This window comes from Phasianus colchicus, chromosome 1, assembly GCF_987193195.1.
Source record: "Phasianus colchicus chromosome 1, bPhaCol1.hap1.1, whole genome shotgun sequence".
Classification (NCBI taxonomy): domain Eukaryota; kingdom Metazoa; phylum Chordata; class Aves; order Galliformes; family Phasianidae; genus Phasianus; species Phasianus colchicus.
This window is the reverse complement of record NC_143436.1, coordinates 2,367,118-2,392,730: the sequence shown is the minus strand read 5'-3', so window position 1 is coordinate 2,392,730 and position 25,613 is coordinate 2,367,118. Positions and strand designations below refer to the sequence as shown.

The 25,613-nt window shown below is 43.6% G+C and overlaps 2 protein-coding genes across 12 annotated transcripts in view; both read left to right on the top strand.

Moving 5' to 3' along the window:
- The window catches only part of EXOC4 (exocyst complex component 4), a 402,320-nt gene extending 386,469 nt beyond the window's left edge, over positions 1 to 15,851 (top strand). Inside the window, exons 18-19 of one of the 2 annotated variants that reach the window (XM_031605116.2) lie at positions 14,475 to 14,747; positions 15,467 to 15,850. In XM_031605116.2, the coding sequence (XP_031460976.1) occupies positions 14,475 to 14,712 (238 nt within the window). In that variant the 3' untranslated portion in view covers positions 14,713 to 14,747; positions 15,467 to 15,850. Of the gene's footprint in view, positions 1 to 14,474 lie in introns of both variants that reach the window. The other variant, XM_031605115.2, reaches the window with a different exon arrangement.
- Positions 15,852 to 23,764: 7,913 nt separating this feature from the next.
- LRGUK (leucine rich repeats and guanylate kinase domain containing) overlaps positions 23,765 to 25,613 on the top strand; it is a 51,903-nt gene continuing 50,054 nt past the window's right edge. For 4 of the 10 annotated variants that reach the window (XR_016463396.1, XM_090133877.1, XM_090133859.1 and 1 more), the window contains exon 1: positions 23,768 to 25,055. Coding sequence is in view for 8 of the 10 variants with exons in the window: in XM_090133877.1 (XP_089990003.1) it covers positions 24,882 to 25,055 (174 nt within the window). In the remaining 2 variants the exon portion in view is untranslated. Of the gene's footprint in view, positions 25,056 to 25,613 lie in introns of all 10 variants that reach the window. The other 6 variants (XM_090133874.1, XM_090133867.1, XM_090133852.1 and 3 more) reach the window with 5 other exon arrangements.

Here is a 25,613-nt window from a genome sequence, read left to right as displayed (position 1 = left end):
CTGCAGGGATGAGCAGACCCTAGGATCCCTGTGACCAACAACACTGTGCCAACATGTTCCAGTATCCAACTGAGACCATTCTATGATCCTATGAAAAATGAAATAATTCTATGAAATATGCTTGTACAAGTACATGTGCTCACCTTGTCATGTGCTCTAGGCATGGCAGTCACACTCAACTGCTTTAGGATTGAACACATAGAACCACAGAATCATAAAGGTTGGAAAAGACCTCTAAGATCATCAAGCCCAACTGTCCACCTGCCACCAATATTGCCCCCTAACCAGGTTCCCAGTACCATATCTACACATTTCTTGAACCTCTCAAGAGACAGTGATTTCACCACCTCCCTGGGCATCCTGTTCCAGTGCCTGACCACTCTTTTGGAAAAGTTTTTCCTAATACTCAGCCTGAAACTCAAGGATCTTAGGTTGTCTATGCTCCTTGTGTTGCCATCCAAAGGATGAGGATCATTTAGGCCCAGGGATCTGCAGACCATTCTGGGTGATGTTTCCTACACAGCCAGTGTCACACAGTATCACTGGGGTTTCTTTTCCTGTGTCACATTCCAAATCTGAGTTGGCCAGCAAGATTTCAAAGACTGTTCCACATTTGAGATGCTGAGAGCTAGGGTTGATGCAAAGGTCTTTGATTACATTGGGAACTTTCCTTTCTCAGCAATACCAAAGCACTGATGATTAGGTTGGTAATTTGTCTTCCTGCTAGGGAATATTCTCGCCTCCAGTTGATTTCCTATGGGTTCTACAGTGCCTTTCTATAGAGCAAGGGACCACTGATCAGTACACAAAGAAGCCACAGAGACTACCAATGAGGTCATCTCCTGGCTTTGGGCTCTAATCATATTCTTACAGGCTTGAAGTTGCCTCATATGAGGACAAGTTGCCTTGCTGCAAGCTTTGGATCATGGAAGATCAGCTCCAGTCATCTCTGAACTCTTCAAGTTCATACAGTAGCATCCTTTTTTTTGCATTCTGCCACCTTAGTGTGTATCATGAGCTTTTCCAGATAAGCTGTGGTCTGTGTGAGCTGGATTTTAGTTTGATTGTCCTAACCACCCCCTGGCTTCCAACCTATGAGACGAAAATGCTGACTGCAAAGGGAAGCTGTGATTTTTACAGCTAAATCAGGAAAGAACTGAGTAAACTAAGAGATGGTTTTTCAGCTGCAAAAGGTGACTGACTCCAGGGCACAGAAAACCACAGGGGAATGCAGATCAGGCAGTTCTTGTATGCCCAAGGAAGGTCCTGTGGTGAGGCTGACATTAAAAATTCTGACTCAAATGCAGGAAACACAGAGTTAAGGAGGTGAATTATTGATTGAGTGCAACTATTACCATATCTGACAGATGGAGACTGTCTGAGAACGTTTTGCAGAGTGGCATCTGCACTGTGCCTGATTGGCATCCCTGAACTTTCACACATCAGATGCAGAGTATCAACACACAAACTCTGATGCAGCAATTAAATCTGTCCTGTAATGAACCTGGGCTTGATAACCAAGAGAAATCCATGCACTCACTTGAAGACTGAAAGTCTTAATTCTTGTATTTTAGCAAGATATTAAAATAATTACATCCAGACCACTGTGTTTGAATCTATACTTATGATGCCAGCATACATGAATATGTATCACTTTCAGGAAATGATCTGCAGTGTGTCATCTCTTACTTGGATTTTATTGAAGGCTGTAAATCTTGCCTTGTATTTTACAATTTGTATTCCAGATTTGAGATCAAATATTACATACAGGATATAAAATTCAGATGGCATGTCATGTCATGGACTCTTAGAATCATTATGGTTGAAAAAGACCTCTAAGATCACTTAATCCAACCGTTCACCACCCACCAATATTGCCCACTAAGTGTCATATAAGTGCATTGACTTCTAAAGATGAAGTGAGTCCCTCCAGTGCATACAGAAGCCATACATTAAAGATGGATTCCACATTGTGTTGCTTTTTTGTGCAAAAACGGAGAGAAAAAGAAAAGAGGTGCAAATAATAGCAAGTTCCAGGCTTTCATGAGGAACAGCTTGTATTATGAAGAAGCAATATGTAAAATGCATCATTTTATAATAAGATTCAGTGTCTTCGTGTTCTCGGTTGTTTTCTTAAGCCCAACGCAACTTGGTAAATGATTGTGGTTTTTTGCAATCTGTTAACTGCTTGGCACGCTGCTTGAGATTTGTTCTGCCTTCACTTGTAGCATGCAAATGGGCAGATTCTCAGCATCACCAGGAAAAGGCGCTTTTTGTCTTTGGAGGACATTCAAAGGTTGAGACTCGTGGTGCAGCTGGCCCTGCTGGGAGGTTACCAGCATGGAGATGGCTTTTACTGGGTTGTACAAGGTTGGATATTCAGAAAAAATGTACTGTTGGGAAGAGTGGTAGAAGAGGCTGCCCTGGGAAATGGTGGAATTATCATCTTTGGAGGTGTTCGAGAAACATGGAGATGTGGCACTGAGGGACATGGTTAGTGGGCATGGTGGGGAGGGGTTGATGGTTGGACTGGATGATCTTAGAGGTCTTTTCCAACTTTAATGATTCTCTTATCCTATGATATCCAGCCCGTTGCATGCATGAAGGGCTTCAGCCTGACCCCTTAATGTCAACAGACCATCATTTTCTCAACCGTAAAGCAATCTTTTCATAAAACAGAGATGTGCTGTAAATGGTATTTAAGTGCTTTGAGATACACAGATTGAATTGAAAGAGAAAATTAATGAATTAATACAAAAAATTACAGGTCCAGTGTTCATAGCAGAGTTCTTTCGATACTGTCAGGGTTTTGCACAGTGAGAAGATGCATTTCAGCAAGGAGATAAAATTAATTATTCAGAGTGATTTCTCTAGTTTTAATGGCTGTGAGCTACTCCATCACTTTAGAAACAGTGCTGGGATTCTCTCTTCACTCTATAGGGACCAACTGTTTCCATGGAGCCATCATCCTTTTGCAGTGAGGTCATGACTTTTGCAGCTTGTACCTAAAGAGTGGTAAGCAAAGACAAGCAGACCTGGGTTTTTTTTTTCCCATACACTGGAGACTGGAGAAACCACAGCTGTGGTTATGGGTTTTACTTTGCACTGGCATTGCCTTGATGATGGCTTCATCATACATGCTAAGGGGCTTGTGCTGCCTAGCAAAAAATATCCTGGTGTGGATCTTGTTGAGATTGTTGAAGGTAAAATTTCACCAAGAACAGGCAGGAGAGGCCACAGTTGTGCTCCACACAGCAGCATCCATACTCGCTCTGGGGTAAGCAAATGTTCTTCCTTTCAGTTGCAGCAGACTTAAAAAGTAGTAATTGAAAGTTACTTTCTTGCTTTGCCCACTACAGTGCCTTAGAGAGGCTGTGACTTTCCCCTCTTTTGCCCTAGGCATGTTAGAGAAGGAGAAACAATTTAAACCAAAAATATTGCTGCTAGAGCAAATGAGTAACAGCTGCCATAAGAACATCCAACCTGCAAATCTGAAGCTTTCCAAGCGTCAGAATTATTGAGAACTGGCATATTAAGTGTGATGAGATGTTCATGTGGGCAGTGGCCAACAAACAAGGCTTGGAGAAGAATGCTGAAGCCTTTAAGCTTGAATTCCTTCACTGAGGAGACATATAGATAAAGTCCACAGGTTTTGACCATCTAAAAATCTGGCATTAAATCCACGTTGGTTGCCTGGTTTCTTTATAATAGCTAACCTCCATATTGCAGTTCAACTCAGTATAACTGTACTTTGTGCAGAATGAACTGGCCTCATGCCATTCTTTGTTCCATTCATAGGGGGGAGGTCATTGCCCTCAATCCCCTTAGGTCATGGTGGTGGTAACTTCTTGCTGATGATCCCATGGGTAGGGTTTGAGGCTGCATGGTTTTATTATCCTGTTTGTTTGGATAGATCTTGCCCAGTGTTGGGCAGGTGGCAATCCATACACTGGATATTTATAAAGCTTAGAAAGAGTGGTGAGGCATTGGAACAGGCTGCCCAGGGAGGTGGTGGAGTCTCCCTCCCTGGAGGTGTTCATGAAAAGGTAGATGTGGCACTGAGACACGTGGTTTAGTGGACCTGGTAAGGATGGGTTGGTGGTTGGGCTGGATGATCTGAGTAGTCTTTTCTGAGTTTAAGGTTTCTATGATTCTGTTCATCTGTGCTTCCTCAATCACAGAGGTTTCTAGACTTGCACAAGATAATGGATGGTGCTACCAGGAGATAACAAGGGAGTGCTATGGGGCAAGTGAATCCGAAAAAAAGGACTCTTGCATGGGAAGCATCAACGTGTTCAACAAGCAAATGATAACATACTGATTTTTACATCAGCTTAGCCATAAAAGCTCTATTTCCTAACTCTTGAAGCTTCTACAGCATTCAAACCAAATGAACAAAGATGGCAAGAAAAAAAAACGTAAACGGGAGTTTTCAAGGATTTTTAGCAATTTGCTTCACCCCAGCAAGTGATTCAAACCTCCTTTGAAGTCAACCTCAGCCTACTACAGGCAGATATTGGCTTGGTGGACCTCACAGTTTACGTGTTAAATCCTGTTCTGCCTAGCAAGCAGATGTGTCCTTCACCCATCGGTAACTACCAAACATTCCCCTTTATATTAAAAATCAGCAAGCATGCACCACTGAACATCTCCCCCATTACAACATTGGGGTTTTTTTTATCTGGTTCCAAGCCACTTGATCCTAAATAAAACTGGTTGTTGGGTTTGGTTGTTTTTTTGTTGGTTATTTTTTTTCCTCACAGTAATGGTTGTTCCCAAAGGGTAGCTAAAATTGTATTATTTTTTGCTGACTGGAGCAATCTTTGCAGTAGTTTCCATCGAACTGCTGACACTCTCTTCTTTAGGGCTACATTCATTTCCACATCTCCTCTCATTTATGCATGAGGCAAGGGGAAAAATTGTTTAATATTCTTTATAAACTGGCATATGGTATAGATAATTTTTTTTTTCTTTTTACTATATGCAGTAAAAATGCAAATGTGTGTAGCTTATTTGCAAATGCTGGCATTAATAACTGATATTTGAACAGGCCGGATTAGCACCTTTACTGATATATTAAAAAGATTTTTTCCAATCATTTGCACACTCAAAATCAATTTTAATACAACATGCAAATTGAATTTAATTTTTTTTATTTAAAATTGCATTTATCTGCTTGAACCATTAAATTTACTATTTAATATGTACTTTCCAGCTCACTTGGTTAGAATTTCATTGCTCTTTATCTGTATAAATTTAATTAGCCTTGATATCATCAGTATATTATAGAACTAATTAAAGATTTAGATAAGTGCTGAGGGTGCTTATTTAATACCCTATAAAGTTCCATTTGGAGAGTGAGAAATTCCGTCCTTCCTTGTAGCAGCCAGGATGGAGCTACAAGGAGTGTCTTAGACATTGTTTTTGAAAAATATCATTTAATGGCTTTTAATGGATTTATCCTTCCTTTGAAAAAGCCGTGTAATTACTGTGTATTCCTGCACAGTGTGAGGGTGGCTGCTATCTTTCAGGGAATGGTTTGTAAATGATCCAGGCTTGCGTTCCCATCCACGATGATGCCATCTGATGCAGAGATCCCCATATGCCACGTGTCCCCAACAGGGCATGGAGCCCCAAGGCATGAGGGACAAACTGTGGGAAGAAGGAAATGCGAAGCAAATATTAACAACAACAAAAGAAATAGTTGGATAATGCATATCTTTACATCACAGCCCTGATTTGTGCCTTTATTAAGGGCTGCGATTTGCAGAGATACCACATGAAGAACCATTGTGCTATCAATTCACCTTTATTTCTTTCTCTCGTGTTTTATTTTTCGATTGCAAACCATTTCACATCTTGGGCACTTGCATATTTTGACTTTTTAAGTGCTCTTAATGTTCTTAATGTTCTGCTGCTGTAGGAACACAGCTCGTGGCCTCCTGCCCAAGTCATGGTGCATGGCGATGGAACATCTCCTTTTGGGCTTCCAAGAGGCTGTGCATGAGGCTGTCCATGGTGCTCCTCAATAAGGTGCAGGTAACAGCACCACACATACATTTTTGGCTGGTCTAGCCTCATTCTAGGTTCCCTCTACAGCCCATGATACAAATATGTCCTTCTTGGCCATAGTTCACCCTAAGCTGACGTGAGAGATGCCCATGTATTTACATGGCTGTCAGATGAGCTGAGGTTGACTAGATGGCTGGACTAAATGTTCTTTGTGGTCTTTTTCAAACTCTGTGACTAGCACAGCAATGACATCTTCAATGTGGACAATTAAACCCATCTGAATTCCCCATAAGTTCTCTGGGTTCTTCAGGAGGCAGAAAATGGACATTACTGTTGTCGTGCCCAGAACTGGTCCAGATTAATTAAAAATCAAGAAGGAAATCTTTAAAAAATGACAAACAGGATATGCATTCATCTGTGGAATAGCGTCCTGAGTTTGTAATGATATTCTCTCCTATGTTTTAGGGCTATGACATGCACTGAAGAGCATGGTTTAAGGTAGGCAGTGTTTAGGGAATGGATATATGTAGTAGGTGCCTTCCAGCAGCAACTCCTATTTTGTTGTCATAAGCTCCCAAAATGATTGAAGACCCAGCATCCATGCTTGCAGCCTCTTGTTTTAAAATGCTGATCACTGGGTGACCTCTGCAACTCCCTGAAAGGAGGTTGTAGCAAGGTGGGGTTTGGCCTCTTTACCCAGGTAACAGCAATAGGACAAGAAATAATGGTCTCAGGTTGTGCCAGGGGTGGCCCAGGTTGCATATTTGGAAACTTTTCTTCGCAGAAAAAGCGGTGGGACATTGGAACAGGCTGCCCAGGGGGGTGGTGGAGTCGCCGTCCCTGGAGGTGTTCAAGAGAAGGGCAGATGTGGCACTGAGGGACTTGGTTAGTGGTCATGATGGAGGTGGGTGGGCAGTTGGACTAGATGATCTTAGTGTTTTTTTCCAACCTTAATGACTCTACAATTCTATGCAAACATCATTGCAGCCTTCATGAGGTGTAGAAATTACAGTAATTGCAGATTTATGTCTATTTTCTATTGTCTGGTATTGTAGCTTTTGAGAACTCGCTTTGCAAAATCTAACGTGCTGCTGCTTATCCCTCCTGACCCATCTCTGGTGCCCAAGTAACCATCAGCTCCATCCCCCATGGGCATCTCTTCTCATTCAACTCAGACCCAAAACTCTGTGTCTTCTGTATTACATGAACCGAAGTTACCTCATTTCTTTCTGCGCCTTCCCTTTTTGCACTCACTCACCTCCTCCATATATGTGAATGTAATAGTTCTATTGAGATCTGCTTTTATCAAAATGAAGTGACTTCATTACTGCTTTGGTCATTTTTTCCTTTTCAAGTACATACTCATTGTTCTGTCTTGTGGGTGGGTTTGTGTGTGTGTGTGTGTATAGATTTAGTCTGTAAGTGCTTCATACTTAACCTTTTTTACTTTCTTACTAGATTTCTTGTTAGAATATTATAAAAGTGACTCCCTAATCCCCCAAAAGTGCAAGAGATAAAGCACAGAACACTTTTTCTTGTTCCCTTTGGGTAAGTCAGCACCCAGATTCAAGTTATCCCCTTCTGAATCTGTTTCTGTCCACATCATTACGGAGTAGGCACCCAGCTGTATAATGAGTGAATAATGAAAGTAAGATTCTCTATTCTGAAACATCACACTGTTCATCTGAAGGTCCTTTTCTTAAGAAGAGATCAAGTCGTTCTCAGGGAAATCAGAATTTAATTCTGAATTCACCTGGCCATCTTTTGAAAAACTTTTTTGTGTGCAGGCCTTGGGTTATAGGTTAGCATTAGCATTTAAATGGAGAATGGTATTAATAATCCTCAGAGGATCTTGTCTCAACCTGATTGCTTTTTCAGAGGTTTTTTCTTAATGAGAGAGCCTCTTTATTTTTTTCCCTTTCTCCAAGAAAAGAGTTCAAGCTGCCATCTTATTTGATAAATATACTAAAAGTGCATCTTTGCAAAATGGATTCCTTTTAGGCAAGTTGATGTTTTGTTTTAAAGCTGATATTTAACAGAAAGAAAAGGAAAATTTTGTAATAGGCTGGCCAGGGAGCTGCTGGAGTCACCATTCTTGGAGGTATTCAAGAAATGTGGAGATGAGGTACTTAAGGGCATGGTTTAGAGGGCAATATTGGTGCTAGGTGAACAGTTGGACTAGGTGATCTTAGAGGTCTTTTCTAACTTTAATGATTCTCTGATTCTATAGCAATTTTGATTTGCCCGTGAGATGTTTTTTGTTTGATCTGGGAACCATTTCCATCTGTGATATGTCTTCATTTATTTGTTGTTAATACGAAGATGTTCATATGAAGTTAGATCTACCTGGGCCTCCTAAGTCAGCAGAAAGGGTACAGCAGTCTTTGAGCTTTGGATTGGGCAGTGAGGGCATTTTCTCTTTATCTTTGGATACCTTCCACAGTCCTTCACTCCTCATCTCAAAACACAACCATCAACCCTGAGGCTGAATATAAAGGAGGCTTTAGCTAAGTGTTCACCATCCTGCCCACAGGAAGCCTTGCTTGTGGAAGAGGAGTTGGAACTTGATGATCCTTGAGGTCCCTTTCAACCCAAGCCATTCTCTGATTCTGTGATCCTAAAGAACTGAAGTCTTGGAGGCAAACGGATGTCTCCTTCCCTCTGTAGAACAGCAATTGTCGGCACTTCCAGAGGAAATTAGGAGAAATCAGGAGAGATCATAGAATCAAAGAATTGTAGGGATTGGAAGGAACCTCTGGAGATCATCTAGTCCAGCCTTCTCTGCCAAACCAGGTTCTCTCAAGTAGGTCGCACAGGAAGGCATCCAGGCATGTTTTGAATACCTTCAGAGAAGGAGACTCCATAACCTCTCTGGACAGCTTGTGCCTGGGTTGTCACACTCACAGTAAGTAAGTTCTTCCTCGTGTTTGTATGGAACTTCCTGTATTCCAGTTTTTTCCTGTTGCTCCTTGAAGTGTAGCTGCTCACCACTAAAAAGAGCTTGGCCCCATCCATTTGACCTCAGCCCTTTAGATATTTACAAGCACTGACAAGATTCCCTCTCAAACTTCAGCCCCAGATCTCTCAGCCTTTCCTCCTAAGAGAGATGTTCCTCCAGGCCCCTTGTAATCTTTGTAGACCTTCAGTGGACTCTTCTGGCAGTACTCTGTCATTCTTGAACTGAGGAGCACAGAACTGGATACAGGACTCCAGTTGTGGCCTCACGAGGGCGTAGTAGAGGGAAAGGAGAACCTCCCTCATCCTGCTGGCCACACTTTATTGAATGCACCCCAAACTGCTATTGGCCTTTTTGGACAAAAGGGCACACTGCTGGCTCATGGCCCATCTGTTGTCCACCAGGATTCTTAGGTTCTTCCCTGCAGAGCTCCTTTCCAACAGGTCAACCCCTTAACTTTAGAGATGCATGCTGTTATTTCTCCCAGGTGAAGGACTCTACACTTGCTCTTGTTGAACATGATCAGGTTCCACTGTGACCAACTCCCAGCTTTATATCATTATATCATATCTGCCCAGGGAGGTGGTGGAATCCCCTTCCCTGGAGGTGTTCAAGGAACGTTTGGATGTTGTGTTGAGGGATATGGTTTAGCGAGAACCATTGGTGATAGGTGGATGGTTGGACTGGATGATCTTATAGGTCTTTTCCAACCTTAGTGATTCTGTGATTAGGAAACTTGCTGAGGTGGGATTCTATCCCTTCATCCAGATCAGTGATTAAAATCCAACCCCTGGGTAACATCACTAGTTACAGGCCTCTGACTGTACTCTGTGCTGCTTATGTCTGTGCTGCTGAGTTAGTTTGCATCTATCTCATCTAGCCTGCATTTACCAAGCTTCATTACAAGGATGCTGTGGGCAACAGTGTCAGAAGCCTTGCTGAAGTCAAGGTGCACAACATCCACTGTTCTCCCCCATCAGTGATGACATCACAGAAGTCTACCAGGTTGGTAGGGAATGATTTTCCCTTGGTGCGTCCATGTTGACTACTAATAATCTTTCCTTCAAATTGCTTGAAGATGGCATCCAGAACAAGACACTCTGAAACAGTTTGTGCTACATTTATGCATTTGCCTTAGGGATGAACTCAACAAGCCCTATCTACACTTTTCAGCATAAGGCAAATAAATACTAACGATGCAAGTAAGCAAACAAATAAGATTTCCCTGATGAGCTGAGTCATCCAGGTGACTTTGTTCCCATCAGCCACGTTCCTGACTGAGCTGGGTAAAGATTCCTGATATCAGCTCTGTTCTCTTCTTAACCCAAGTATCAGACTGCTCAGTGGATCTTGATGCCCAAATGCATGGGCAGTTTAGGATAAATCATCTTACACGTGTTTAGCTGTGCTCACATGGAAGCCAACAGAAGGCTTGGGAAACTAAATTCATTTTCCAGTTAGGTATTTTAATCTGCTATTATTATTTATTAACCCATTTGTCAGATGATAGAATCAACTTTTGATAAATATTAATTCTTCTTCCTGGCTTTAAATCTCAACTTTAAAAACCAGAGCCATCTACCAGCATTTCACTGAATAGAGATCTCCCTCACCTGTCATCCATTTATTTCCCCCATCCCTTACTAACTTGCTTTTCACAACCTCCTCTTGATAATCAAAAGAGCATTTATAATGGCAGGGACAAATACACTTCTGAAAGTAAAATGAAGAGCCTAAATAAAAAATCACAGAACAAGAGGCTCATCCCACTCACTCTTTCATATTTCATTATTTGATAACATCAGAAGATGAGTCCATCAGAGCTGCTTGGGCAAAGGCAAACAGGAGTGTGTCTGATCAATATTTATTAATACTTTCAAAGACAAGGGAGGCAAAGTTGAGCAGACTTCGTAATGGAGTGAATAATTACTCATGCAAATAAGGTTTGGCCAAAGGCAATGCCATGCCAAAGCGGCAGTTTTTTAATTGCTCCCAATTAAAAATGCATACCTTTTGCTCACTCGTACTGTCTCGCTTACTCTTTTTTTTTTTTTTTTCATTTTGCAGGAAATTTTTAATTAAAAAATAATCTGATCCTGAACAGAGTGACAGATGAGTCCTGTGTTTATTAGGTATAGAATTCATCTGCAGTAACCCAGGATTTGGGACAGGCTAAGAAGAAAAGCAGTTGTAAGGACACAGAGTAAAGACAGGGTTTGCATTGACTAATGGTGCTGCAGACAGAGCAGCTTTAGCATCTCAGGAGAGGCTATAAATGGTATTGGTCACCCAGATACCCACTGACACCTTGACCAGTCATAGAATCATAGAATCAATAAGGTTGGAAAAGACCTCTAAGATTATCTAGTCCAACTGTCCACCTACCACCAATATGGCCCACTAAACCATGTCCCTCAGTGCCACATCTCTACATTTCTTGAACACCTCCGAGGATGATGACTCCACCCCCTCCCTGGACAGCTGTTCCATTGCCTCACCATTCTTTCGGAGAAGTTTTTCCTAATATCCAACCTGAACCTCCCCTACCCTTCACCATCACAGAGCCACGCTGAAGAACCAGAGGATGCTCTGAAGCATTCTGAAGGACTTATCTTGCAGGAACTGGAAACTGTTTTAGCACATGAGAGCAAAACTGGTAGCACAGCTCCAGCCTCCAGTTTTTTCTCTGTATAATTGCATTCTTGTTGGACATTCTCAGAGTTTAAAATTTGCCTGATGGGGAAATAATATTCCAGGTGCGACAGTTCATGTGTCTCTGAGAATATGGCTACGGGGAGGTAGAAGTAAGAGGGATGTCTTATTCTTTTAGGTTCTTCTTTTAGGAAGACCAAGAGTTCCATGCTTTAAGCAGAGCCTTCCATCTCAGAGAGATTGCCCCAGCCAACATTCGCTCTCTGGTGTTTTTCCCAAAATCCCACCAGAACTGGCAAAAGCAAAATTTCATTTCACATCTGTTCAGCTTAAAATATCTGAAGGTGATCAGTGTTTCCTAAATCTCACTGTTTACTTTGGCAGCTGTACTGTTTTTTTTTTCCCCTATACTTTGTGTATATAACTGTACTTGTGATATTGCCAATACCCTCAGAGTTAACCTAAGAGTAGATTTCTCCCTATGTATTGAAATAGCTTTATAAATAGCTTAATCTTTTTAACACATTGAGGCTCACAGCAGCTTCTGGGCACTCTGCTTCACTGAGTGAGCACACCAGAATGCCAGAATGATGCTGTAGAGCCCGCTGGTAGCTACTGCTGCTCAAATTTGGACTCTTTGGCCTTTCTACGGCATCCCAGATAAATCTATTTAACTATGCTTCATCTGTTCCAGTGACTGGAGGTGAGGATTGGTTTTGTCTCCTGCCTTCTGAATCCAGAATTAAGAAGTGCAGTCCCAGAGTTTAGTGGCTTTTGTTATTGTTCTGTCAAGAGATAAAATTTGATGCCATGGCTTTCCAAGGGACGAAACCAGCCTTGCAGAATGCTTCTTACCTGAACTACCTGAACCAGGTATTTTCAGTCATTCTCTGAAGCACTGGCCTCGTTAGCCATTATCAGCATCACAAGAGCTGATGAGTCTGTAACTTGTAGGGATTACCCAAATGCCATCTGCAAATAGCAGCTGATAGAAGGATGTTCAAGGTATCTCCCGTCCTTACATATCCACCTGCCTTTAGAGATGTACAGTCTGGAATCCTTCTCTCAAGTTAGGGGGATTTGAGGAATCCCTTTGACCAAAATTGCTGCTGACCAGCTCTTACTGATGCTATTCTTAAGCAACTTGCATGGTTCCCCTTTCTTTTCCAAGAGAAATCAAAGAATGTCTTATACAGAATCACGGAATATCTTGTGTTCTCAAGAATCAAAAGTTAGCCTGCCCAATTTTCCCTTGCTTCTAAGGAGAGCCATGTGTCCTTGTATCAGAGCACAGCTCAGTGTCCCCTGGAACTGTTGGTGATGCTGGAAAACTCATCCTCCTTCAGTTTCAGGATTTTGTACTCTGTATCTCATTTGTGTGGAGCCTAAGTGCTTGATTCATTTTTCAGATTATTGTTTATCGCCAGAATAAACAATTTTTTTATTTGCTTCTTGTGCTTTCTGTGTGTACTTCCACTTGCACAAGCACACTTCCTTCTTCTCTGATCACAGAACACTAATCCTATCAGTCCTTGTTCTTGGAATTGGTGGTTTTGAAGTCCCTTTCCTCTAGGTGCAAGCCCTTCATCCCACCTGGTCTATGATAGCAGTGATGTTGCTGCAGACTTCCAGGCACAGGAGCAAAGTCTCATCTCACAGCAGCAGGCAATGTCTAGAAGGAGACAGAGGGGATGAAAATACAGAGCTCTGAAGCCCAGGAGCCTTGGCCACACAACCAGGCATGAAGCTGCAAACACAGGGTTTTGTTACAGCCAGTTCCAGTCATTGCTGCAGTGATTTGCAGTCTGCTGGCAAGCTGCATGCTCTGCAAAAGCACAGCTAAACCAGACCTGAGAGCCTGCAAAGTAAAGAACAAGGAATTTAATATGCATTTTTGCCATGTTTGCCCCGATTATTTTAATGCAGTCAAAGAGCAGAGAGAGGGAACGAGGTGATAACTTTTCCTGGAGCCCTTTCTCTTGGGTTTTAAATAATTGATCCTACCAAGTCATAAGGATTAGACTGCAGCCTTCTCCTGCAGAAGCACAGGGGAGTCATGCAAGTGCTGGAAGTTACAGTGTTTGGTTGAAACAATCCTTGCTGCAACATGATGCAAGAAAGGGATATTTTTACTTCTTCCCTAAGCTTTTCAGATCCTTATTTCTTTATAGGGGTCTGTTACATCTGTGCAAGTTATACAGTTTACCAGTTCCTCTAGAAAAAGGAGTACTACCTATCCATGCACCACTTCTTTTTTTTTTCTTGTTTTGATACCCCAAACAGACCAAAACCCACAGCTGAGATTCACTGCTCCCTGGATCTTACTACTGTGGAGTCATAAAGGAGAACCTTCCCCTTATTCCTGAGTTTGAAGGGTCTGCCCAGGTTTGGGACCCCCTCTGCCTAAAGGAGCTTTGTAAAGCATTATGTTTGCATGGCTTCCCCTGGACAGGATGCTTTTCTATTGGTATTATCTAGACCACAGACCTGCAAGAGATCTTTCACCTTGGTACAGATGGGGAAACTGAGACACAGAGCATGGATGTGTGGCATCTTAGCTGAAGGTAACAACTAGCAAAGAAGATCCCTCATTCCCCCTAATTTGTGTTTTGTGTATGGAAGAGAGTTAGGAGCAGGGAGAGTAGGAGGTTTGCTCCCATGTACTTCTGCACTTTGTATTAACTTTGTGTTAAATAGGAATGCCTTTGTGTTCTGCTTGTCCAGCACCTGATGCAACCTTCTCAGCTCATGGCAGTGCTGAATAAAAAATAATCACTGATGATATCCTATAGAATTAAAGGTCTGGAGCATCAAATATAAATACTCACCAGATGGTTGTTTGCTTGCTTTCCAGGCAGTACTATGAGATGCTCTACAACACAGCAGATGAGCTCTTAAACCTGGTAGTGGATCAAGGTGTGAAGTACACAGAGCTGGAATACATCTATGCCCTGAACTTACTGCACCGGAGCCAGACGGGTGTGGGAGACCAAACCACACAGAACATGAGGTTGCAGAGGCTGAAGGAGATCATTTGTGAGCAGGCTGCTATCAAACAGGCCACCAAGGACAAGAAAATCACTACTGTTTAATCTGCTCAGCCACAGTGAGCAACAGGGGCTGTCAGGTTGCAAGTTCAGATTTCTATGTTTCTGTTATAATTTATGGCAAAAGAATGTATCTTCTGGGTGACTGCTAGCGAGAAAGGAAATGCAATTTAAAATTTGGTTTGGGGGTTTTCTTTGGTAGGGGTTGATGTGTAATATGTAATGCTTCCTTAATGTGTTCTTTCAGTAGTGGTTGCACTGCAGGAGGAACAGGCATTCTGGTGGAGATTTAGGTGGGGTGTTTGGCTTTGCTCTGTCGCTGCTGCTTTGCATTGGGATATAAGGCAGGATGGAAAAAGAGATTTCACACTGGCTGAGGCCAGAGCTGTCAGTGAAAGTTCAGACCACACTGAAGTAAAAAGCACCATGACATTATTTGTTGGTAACATGTGGGATCGTGATGATTTTGAAGCTGTTCCAACAGTGTTGCTGCATGGGAAGCCTGTTTCAGCTCTGCCAGTACTTTTTGCAGTGACAGTCATAGATGCATTTAGTTTTCTGCTGTTTCCACTGCAAAGAGATCTAGTTGCTTATTCCTACAGATAGTAATAAGCCAATTCTCGTAATGGGAGGTAACGTGGGACCATTTGTTTCCACTTCTACTTTTTCATTATCACAGAGCCATATGGCATCAGTTTCTGCAGCTCATACTGCACTGGATGATAGTGAATGTAGGAGAAAATTGACAATATAAAGGTAATAGCTGAACTTAATTCTCTTTTTCTGAATATATCTTTAGAGTATGCCCAGCTCAGAAGATATTTTCTAATCACCATTTGATGTGCTGGAAGGACACACAGTAGCTCAGCACTGAATGATCAACAAGGGCAGGAGGAGGGCACATTCCAGCTCTGCAGAATGAGAAGAGCTCACAACACCATTCTGTCCTGCCTTGGCCATTTGTACCTGCCTGATAAAAGATTCCTTATTCACCGGGGCTGATAAGTTTATGTCAGCTTTCCAAACCAAGGATGCACTGCACTTGTATTTGTCAGGTGAATGGCAAACCCAGCTGGGTTTCGCATTCTGAGATAGGTTCTCTCTGAGCTGTGTAACTTCTCATGCATCTGTCTTGAAACTTCAGAATTAAAAGATATTTGAGGACTCCTCAAAGGCTCTGGTGCTTTGTTTTTTTAAGAACTTTTGTGTTATTGCAAAGATTCTCTTCCAGGTCCAAAGTCATACGGTGTCCTCCAAGAAATGGTCTTCTGAATCAATCAATCTAATTCCCAGCTGCCACAGTCTAACTGGGCAAGAAGTTTCACAACCTCTGTGTTAAAAGTGGAACCCAGTAGTTCCAATTGTTAAGAATCCTTTGATTTCTGTTCTCATTTTTTTCATAAACTCAGTTTTTCACGTCAGTCTTGGCCATTAAATTCCAGAGGTCATTCCTTTCCATGAGGAATTTGCATGAGTAAGAGTGGAGAGCAGCCACCGTGGTCATGCATGATGATGTGGGATCTTCCTGGGATTACACATGGGCTCTGTGTTCACTAACTGTGGCATCCAAGATGTGCTGCAGAGAGGATGCAAGAAAGGATCCTGTTATGCATCCGGACATGAGAGGATGGAAAAGAAGCTGCACGGTAAATATAAGATAGATTTCAGACCCTTTGAGGTAGGTGTGGAGCTCTGAATTCAGGCTAGGCTGTTGTGGCCTAGAGTCAAACTATTTTGGATTCCATTTGTCTCTAATTGCTTAATAATCTGAGACTGCCTCATCTTTACATGGCTGATCTCAAGCTTTCAAGTCCACATTTTCTACCCACTGAGCAGCTGTGCTGGTAGATGCCATGACATATGAAAAGAAGAAAATTTCAAACGTACCAGTCTGTATTCTTCCAAAGTAAATTATTTAAAAGATTTTTCTTTGAACTACACATCACACTGTCCATCACACCACCACAAGCAGTAAATACCAAGTCCTGGGTCAGGTCTGTTCACTGTCTTGAGGTGTGAGAAGGAATTTGTTGGACTGCAAGGTGCAAGAACAGCATGGCATGACTATGAAGAGAGAAGAGGCAGTGACATGCTGAGACTTACCTAGATCATGGGATCAAGAAACAAAAATGTTTTGCAATTGAGGTAATTACACCACATATGTTTCCAGATAGCAGGGATGGCACAGCAACAACCCTCTTGCTACAACACACCTGAACAAGATGAGCAATAAGGGGGGTTCTTTTGGCACCAAACCTGCCTGGAACAAAGAAGTCCCCTTGTACAGGGTCTGAGTTCCATGTTGGCATTTGTTGCAGTCTCTCTCACTAATACAGAATTGAGTAAGTGGGGGGAAGATCTTTTGGGAACATCTTGTGTTCATTAAGCTGTTATTGTGGGTAGAGTCAAACTGGTTTAGTAAGCAAGTAACTATTCATACAACATGTTGGCTTACCTTCTTGCATGGTCCACACATGTTCATGCCCATCTGGAGCCACAGTTGGGCTCCAAACCCAAGGGTGGTACTCACACACCACTGGTTTCTAAATAGGTGTTTGGAAAGGCTCTTGAGAACATGTTGTCTCATCAGATGTCTCTATAACTCATCATTTCCATATAGCAGCCACCACATACCTGGAACAGGTTGCCTAGAGATGTGGTTGGATGCCCCCTCCCTGAAGATACTCATGCTCAGGCTGGAGCAGGCTATGAGCGACGTGATCAGGCTGTAGATGTTCTTGATCATTGCAGGAGAATTGAACCAGTTGGCTTTTAAAGGTCCCTTGTAACTCATACAATTCTATGAGTCTATGATTCTATTCTTGGGTACTGTCCAAGTCGTACAGTCTCCTTGATGAAGTGTATGTGTGCTTGTGGTATGGTGCAGATTTGGCAGGCTCTGGTTGTCTCTTGGCAGCCTGGTCTGGTGCTGGTTGGTGACCCTGGACATAGCAAGGGGGTTGAAACTAGATGATCATTACGGTCCTTTTCAACCCAGGCCATTCTGTGATTATGAATTTACTAGTTCTTGCAAATTCAAGACAAGCACAAGTCTCTGAGCCCTTGGGAAACTTTCTCACATTACTTTGCCTGCATTCTTTCAGCACGTTGTCCTCTGGTAACTATTTCTCTCAACATGTGGAATGTACTCATGCAAATTTGAAGAGGGCATTTGTAACACATTCAGGGCAAATGATGGGCTCCCAAAGGGAACAAACTGTGAAGGTATTGGAAACCGTGCAAAGACCACAGGAACCCCCTTCATCTTAGCAACATGCCTTGGAGTATGGTGGGGATGGTTTGGTGGTTGGACTTGATTATTTAGTGATCTTTTCCATTCTTAATCATTCTGTAATTCTGTGCACAAGTATATAGGGTGACATACCCTTCTGGCTTGAAGGAAGGATCCATCGTCAGTCTTGTACTTTCTGAGCAGACCACAGGTGTCATTTCCTGTTCTGTTCTCTGCACCAGTTCTTGCCTACAGTGGTTTTACAGTCCTCATGTAACCCTGCAAGACACAATGTTTTATGGACAATGCCTAGGGATGTTGTTTGTAATGCAGTGTGAAACACTATCAGCTCCACCAGCCCTTAGAAAGTAATTGTTATATGAATGTGGCCCTTTGGTGCTTAAAGAGACAAGGAAATACTCCTCCAGACCACAAAATGAAATATTTTCATGGGAGCTGTAAAAGTTCATGAGGGTTTCACAATTTCCCCTTTACAGCCTCGTAATCTTTACTGGGTTTTAATTATCATGCTGTTTTGAAGCCTGTGCCAGACATACAAAGTAAAGTAAATTGCTCCTGTTCCTGCCATGGTTGTGTACCAGTCACCAGCTCGTCCTCTCCCAAGTACCTCCTCCCTCTTGGCAGCCTCTTGATTCAAGAGAATATAAAGGTGTCTGATCAACAGGTGCATATACAACTATATGGATGTGCACATGCACATTCCTGTGCATATATATTACTAAACATTTACAAAGGGGCCAGAGATATTATGGTGTGGGTCCCTTCAACCTCATAAGCTGCCATAGATGTGATGAGTGCAGCACTGAGAGACGGTGCTACTGGAAAGGTTTCCTGAGCAGTCGTTCTACGAAGTCTCTCTTCTTGCCTTTTATTGGCTGCGCTTTTGTTTTATTAGCATGAGTCATAATTGCAAATTTCTTTTTCAATGTGGTACATGGCAATAAAGGGGAGGGCATTCAGACAGAGAGCAGGGGAGAGCTGCCAAGAGGAAATTAGCATTGCAGTAATGTCAGTCCTATTGCTCTTAGGCAACTGGGGAACTTTTTGTAGGGGGAAAGAGAGACACTTTCCTGAGCTGGGCTATGGAGAAACCACACAAATGAGCAGTGGCTGCTTATATACTGATCCTTAGTCTTGGGGATTAATTCCCATAGCAAGAACACACTGTGCTGCCCAAGCCTCATTCATCGCTACAGACCTCAGCCCCAAAGCTGACTGTGCTCTCATTTCAGGAATTTATTACATAGGCTTCATTTTTTTTTTTCCCCACTGCACTTTAAATACCCAGTGACCCATATCAATTATATCACAGCAGCAACTTCAGCCTCAGGCAAGGCTGGATGTCCACTGCTGCGTATGCGTGCATCGCAGGGTATGTTGTGCCCTGAAGAGTTTGTACTCAAAACAGCTGTGATGGATGATAAACTCAAAAGGAAGCTGAGATGCAGGGAAGTCAAATGATGCTCTTCAGGCCATAGTCCCTAGGGTATCAGCCCTGCTCTCATTGCTGGGCAAATCCGTCTTGTCTACCCAAGCTGTACGTGCCCTGCAGTTCACATTTTACCTTTTTTCTTCAAATGGGAAGCGTGCTCAGAAATGAGGCATTTTACTTTATTTTCTGTTCCTTCATTTGCTGATTGAAGCTAACAACTGAGCCAGGAAAAAAAAAAAAAAAAAAAAAAAGAGGTGGCTGCAGCCAGCATATAATCATTAAATTTGCTTTTGGGTGACCTGTCTGAAATTCATCAGGAGCGATTTATTGGGAAGTTCATTGCATCAGTGTTCATTATTTACTCTGTTAGGCTTAGGCACAGCGGCAATCAGTGGAGAAAATTGGACTGTTAGGGCCTCGGACTCCAGTGTTTGTTATTTCCTCTATGGAATTGCAGCATGAAATAGATTTGGCGCAGACAAATCACTCTGCTGCTACAATTCAGTGTGCACTTGGCTATCGCCATGGCTCTGAAAACTAGAGAGGCAAAAGCAGGCCTGGGGAAAAGGAAAGAGAAATAAGAAGCAGCCTGAATTGCACCCACTGGTGTTGAGGGCTTCCAAAGCTGTGCCCCATCATCACCATGAAAAGCTGCGCCTGCAAAGTTGGCTGAAGTTGGATCTCAGTGGCATGCACAGTGCCTGCTTTACACCTTGCTTCTCTCCCTGCTCAGGAGCACCTTGGCAGCATTTCAGGTTTCCCCTTTCCCCGTTCATCCAGCTGGGTCCTTTTATTGCCTAGTACTTAACAGTGAATCACCAAGAGAGTTTGCATGGGTTTTTTGTGACTGCAAAGTGCTATCGGAGTGCCAGGGCTCCCTATAAATCTGCTTTGCATGTGGCATGTATTTGGGAGCTGATTGTTTTTATAATTGAATTGTAAATCAATGTGTTTAAGGCCAGCGTTTGCAGTTAACACTTCTGAGTATTAAATGTTCCCTCTGTCGATACTGGGAAGGTTTTATTAGGATAATAACTGTGGATTGAAAGCTTAAATTTTGGATTTTTTTCACATGTTCAGTTCAGCGTTTGCTGTTCCAGAGCTGGGAGAACTTGGGGAACAATTCACGCCGCAGCCACACAACATCTGAAAAGCAGCAACATAAGACTGGATGTCTAGGGAATATCTCCCACCCTTTTTTGCCACATCAGCCCCTTTGGGCACTAACAGGCCAACTGGCATCAGCAAATAAATGAGTTCTCCATCATTAGCAGAACTGGGGGCACTTCTCACCTATCTGAACTACTACTATCCCTACCTTGAGTTTTAAGCTTGTGAAGTTGAATGCAATGAGGGCTCTTTAAACATGTTTTTAGTACTGTGGCCACTTCAAAATGTTGATCTTCACTGGGCCAGGCTGGCCATGATGTGTGTTGCCCTTTGTCTTACCCTCATCTGTTCTTATTCCGTGGTTGAATATCAGTCTAGAAGATTTATCTCTCCTTGGTGCATCCAGAAATCCCCCTTCTCACATGAAGAACAGGATCATGTCAGATGAGGCTATGAATAACTGAGCCTACGCACTGAGCTGTTGCTCATTAATCACTCAGAAGAGAAGCCCAGGCATTTAAGGGAACTGTAAAGTCTCTCATCTGCATGATTAGTTCTTTCCCAGCTGATGATAGAAGGACATTCTTTGAACAGCTCTCGTTTTTAATGACTCCTCGAACATCAGTAGGATACCCCCAAAGCACTGGGCAAATAGAGACAGTCCTTTTTGTCATCCCATCAGGAGAGTCCTTCCCAATTACTGAATGCACAGGTTGGATGGTGGGGACCTTGAGACATCTTTGTGCACACAGCTATCATGGAAGGCTCACCCATGCTGTGTGCAGAACATGGAGGAAGGGAAGGCTGAATAAGAAGGGCTGAAACACAGAGATGGCAACTCACCTGATGACTTTGAGGGCATCAGCCCCAAATCAAACCCCACACGTTCTTGCAGAGTCCCTTAGATTGAACTGCTACCCACAGAGGTATCAACTAACTGTCAGCAAATGGTTTCTTCAATGGTTCCTGTCCATCCTAGCCTTCCAGGTGTGCAATAACTAAGCAAGCCAGAAGGCCAGGCTAATATTGTGGGTGTGGGGACACCAAACCTCGACAGAGAAATGGTACCTACCAAGAACCATGGGCAAGCTGAAGCTAAAAAGTGATGGCAGCACCTGGAAACATAGGGGGATGAAGAAGAAGCAGAGGGAAATGCACAGATCTTCAGAACTGGGCACAAATCCACAGCATAAAAATAGATGTTGCTCCCAGCAGAAGATGAGCAGACAGTGTTTGGCCACTATAAGCTTTTCATGTGCAGTTTGTTCAATGTAATTTCTGTAGGAAAAACTCAGTTTTTGTCTTAGGTGCTAGGGAAGGAGAACACATCATATCTAAGGTAATCTCCTGGCTGGACATGCTGTGCTGGACTCAGGGTGCAACACAGGAAGGGTGACATTTTCCATCATCCCACACATTTTCTGCATCCACCGAAACTACCTTTACCACCTAGGCATTTTCAAATCTGTTTCTTTTTCTTTTTAATAGCCCCATTCAGGAACAATCTGTCTCTGGCCCAAAATACATAAGGCTCATTTCACTCCCATTGCCATCCTCCATGGAGCAGGGTCTTAAAGAAGCCGTTTCAACTCGGAGCTCATGAGCCAGCAGCTGGTCCCTGCCTCACCAAGCCAAACAGATGGGGTGGGGAGGGGACAAGGAGGGAGGACAAGCATGGTTCTGAGGTTTTAATAACCCTTACTCCTGTCTGAATCATCGCAAATCCCAATGGAAGGGCAAGCATTTTCCAGATGGTAGGAAATAAACTCTGGGAGACTTCCATGCAGAGAACTCATTAGCCCTGCTGGCACTGCTCCAAGCTCTATGGCTTAGCCCATCTAAACTTTGTTTGGACCTGCCCTTTTTTTATAATCTGTTCACATGAAATCTCCACTCCCATCTTACATGGACCAGCTGTCCAGCTAGTTGGAATTTGATTACATTGTTGCCTTCGCCTCTTGGAGAGCTTGGAGCTCAGGCAAGTATCTTTCCTGCAAACCTACTGCACACTAATCCAAGCAACTCAGCTGCCTTCTCACCTCCCATCAGCCCACCGCTCTTCTAATGTTAACCTGCCTGTGCAATCTAAGGAATAAAGAAGTATTTGGAGTGAGGTATTGAATGTACATGCATGTAAACAGATTTAAGCCCAGCCACAGCTCATGTTACTGTGCTTTGTATTGGCTGCAGTGATTTTCTCAGTCCCCGCACACATCCCTATGGGTGTTTCTGCTGCTGTAGGTGCTTATGGATGCAGTAGAGATCCGGCTTAGCTGGCAACGTGCTCCTCTTTTTGTGGTTGTTGGATGTCAGACTGCCAAAGCTGTCATCTGGAAAAAGAGGTACTCTGCAGTTTCTCTATCTAAAACTTCATAGATTTTCCATAGCACAAAGCTTGCCCAGCTTGTAGATAGCTTGAAGCCCTTTTAAAGTCCTTTGAACAAGCCCCACTGAAAGATAAATGTTTCTGCAACTCAATTGGGTTAAAGGGTGCACCTCCTCTCTTGGGGGTGACCCAATTGCCCTCTGTTTTAAAATATGGGAGGCACGATAAAAAAACCTCCATGACAGTTGAAAGAGGTAGCAAAACTGTCCTATTTCACTGCAGCAGTATTTTACAGCCAGAAAGCTCACAAGCCTTGTGCAATGTAAAGCTCCATGTAAGTGATGTTTCAGGTTTGCAGAGAGCAGATATTTGTACATGCTCAGTGTTTGCTGACTGTGTGTTGGCTGATGGTTCACCTGTGCTTGTTGAATGGGGAAGGCAGTGGGAAGCCAGAGAACACTGGTTGGCCAAATGATGTCAGCCCTCCCATACTGTTTGCAGCCCTGGGTGTGACTAGAGTAGAGTAGAGTAGAGTACAGTACAGTACAGTAATAGGATAGGGATAGGGATGGGATAGTTGGAACCAACCTAAAAGATCACCAAGTCCAACTGTCTGACCACTTCAAGGCTAACCAAAAGTTAAAGCATATTATTAAGGGCATAACCCAAATACCTCTTGAACACTGACAGACATGGCACATCAACCACCTCTCTAGGAAGCCTGCTCTCATCAAGCAGCTCCTGCTTGGCTTTGAAGCTCTGGCATCAAAAGAAGCATGGCCAGCAGGGTGAGGGAGGTGATCCTGCCCCTCTACTTTGTGCTGGTGAGATCTCACCTGGAGTAATGCATCTGGATGTGGAATCTTCAGTACAGGAGAGACATAGACCTGCTGGAGCAGGGCCACAAAAAATGATCCAAGGGATAGAACACTTCCCCAGGCTGAGAGAGCTGTGGCTGATCAGCTTGGAGAAGAGGAGGCTCTGGGGAGACCTGATAGTGACCTTTCAATATCTAAAGGGGGTGCTGGGAAAAAGAAGGGGACCAACTCCTTAGCAGGGTCTGTTGTGACAGACCCTCCTGCTCATTGCAGGAGAGTTGGACTAGATGACGTTTCAAGGTCCCTTCCAACTCAATCAATTCTATGGCATTATGATTCCAAAAGCCTCCCAACAGGACTCAGCCTTCCCCTTCAGGATTTTCCATCTTTCCACAAGCTGTCCATCCTGTGCCTTTGCTGCCATCCTCTGAACACAGCCCCAGCCATGCCCTATCTGGAGAAGAGCCTTTGCAGGGCAGCCACTGTGCCCAGAGGGCTCTGGGATGAGGCACACTGCGCTTAGTGGAAAACGAGTAAATCTCATTAAGGGTTTTAACATTTATGGCCAGCGAGATAATGAAGGAAGGCAATTTGGGGTAGCTTTATTGCAGTTATCATAATGTTTCCCTGAAGCACAGAGATAAAAGTCAGTGGATGGTGTCCAGAAGGAGGTTTTATATCCTTTTTTTTTCTCTCTCTCTTTTTTTTTTTTAAAAACAACAACAATTGAAATCAAAGATGGGTGTCCTTTAATGAACACAGGTGGAGAAGGCAATTATGTGGCAATGAAAAGCTGAATTTCAGGACTGTCAGCTGGCTGCCATGGCCCACGTTGAAGAGCCACTGCAATCAGCACGAATTCATTGTTTCCCACATTAAATATTTTTACCATGAGGAGCAGCATTCTCCCCATGGGTCAATACACAAACGGAGAAAGAGTTGGAACCGTGAGAAAACAGCTGTGTGAGGAGGGCGGCTGAGGAGAGCACTTCTGAGACAGACTACAACTCCCAGGATGCTCTGCGGCACGCCTGTCCCCTACGGGCGAGCTGCGCGCAGAGAACTACGACTCCCAGCGTGCACCGCTCCAACTGCCGCTTTCTGATTGGCTGGCTGTCGGGATGGCGCGAATGGGGGGGGAAGGCGGTGCTTTTCCCGTCTCCATGACAACGAGAGAGTAAACAAGATGGCGGCGGCCTGAGCTGAGGGCTGAGCTCTGGTGCGAAGCGCCGATAACGCAGCTTTCTCTGCCTCTCTGCTGCTTTCTCACAGGTCATGGCGGGGATCGAGGAGAAGCAAGGAGAAGAGCTGCCCGTTCCTTCTCCTGACCTCCAGCACGACTTCTCCCAGGGGCGTTCCCAGGGGCCTGGCCTGCAGCACAGCCCTCCTCAACAAGACGATGAAGAGGAGGAGAAAGAGGATGAGCTCAAGGATTTGCAGCCCACAGAGGTTCAGCTCAGAGCTTCCCCAGCTCTTTAGGGTGTTCCTATAGGGGTGTCCCTTTTCCCTCCTCATCTCTCAGGGTAGTTGTGGGGGGGAAAGCAGGGAGGTGATGAGGGCCCTCAGTACAAAAAAGACATGGAGATTTTGGAAAGGGTCCAGAGGAGGGCCACGAAGATGATCAGGGGGCTGGAGCACCTCCCCTATGAGGACAGGCTGAGGGAGTTGGGTTTGTTCAGCCTGGAGAAGAGAAGGTTGCGGGGCGACCTCATTGCAGCCTTTCAATATCTGAAGGGAACTTACTCCCAGGAGGGGAGTAAACTCTTCATAAGGGCTGATAATAGCAGGACACGGGGAAATGGTTTTAAGTTAAAAGAGGGAAGATTTAGGTTGGATGTTAGGGGGAAGTTTTTTACTAGGAGGGTGGTTAGGTCCTGGAACAGGCTGCCCAGGGATGTTGTGGATGCCCCGTCCTTGGAGGTGTTCAAGACCAGGTTGGACGAGGCTCTGGGCAACCTGAACTAGTAAAGGTGTATGTTTGGTGGCCCTGCTAGGCAGGGGGGTTGG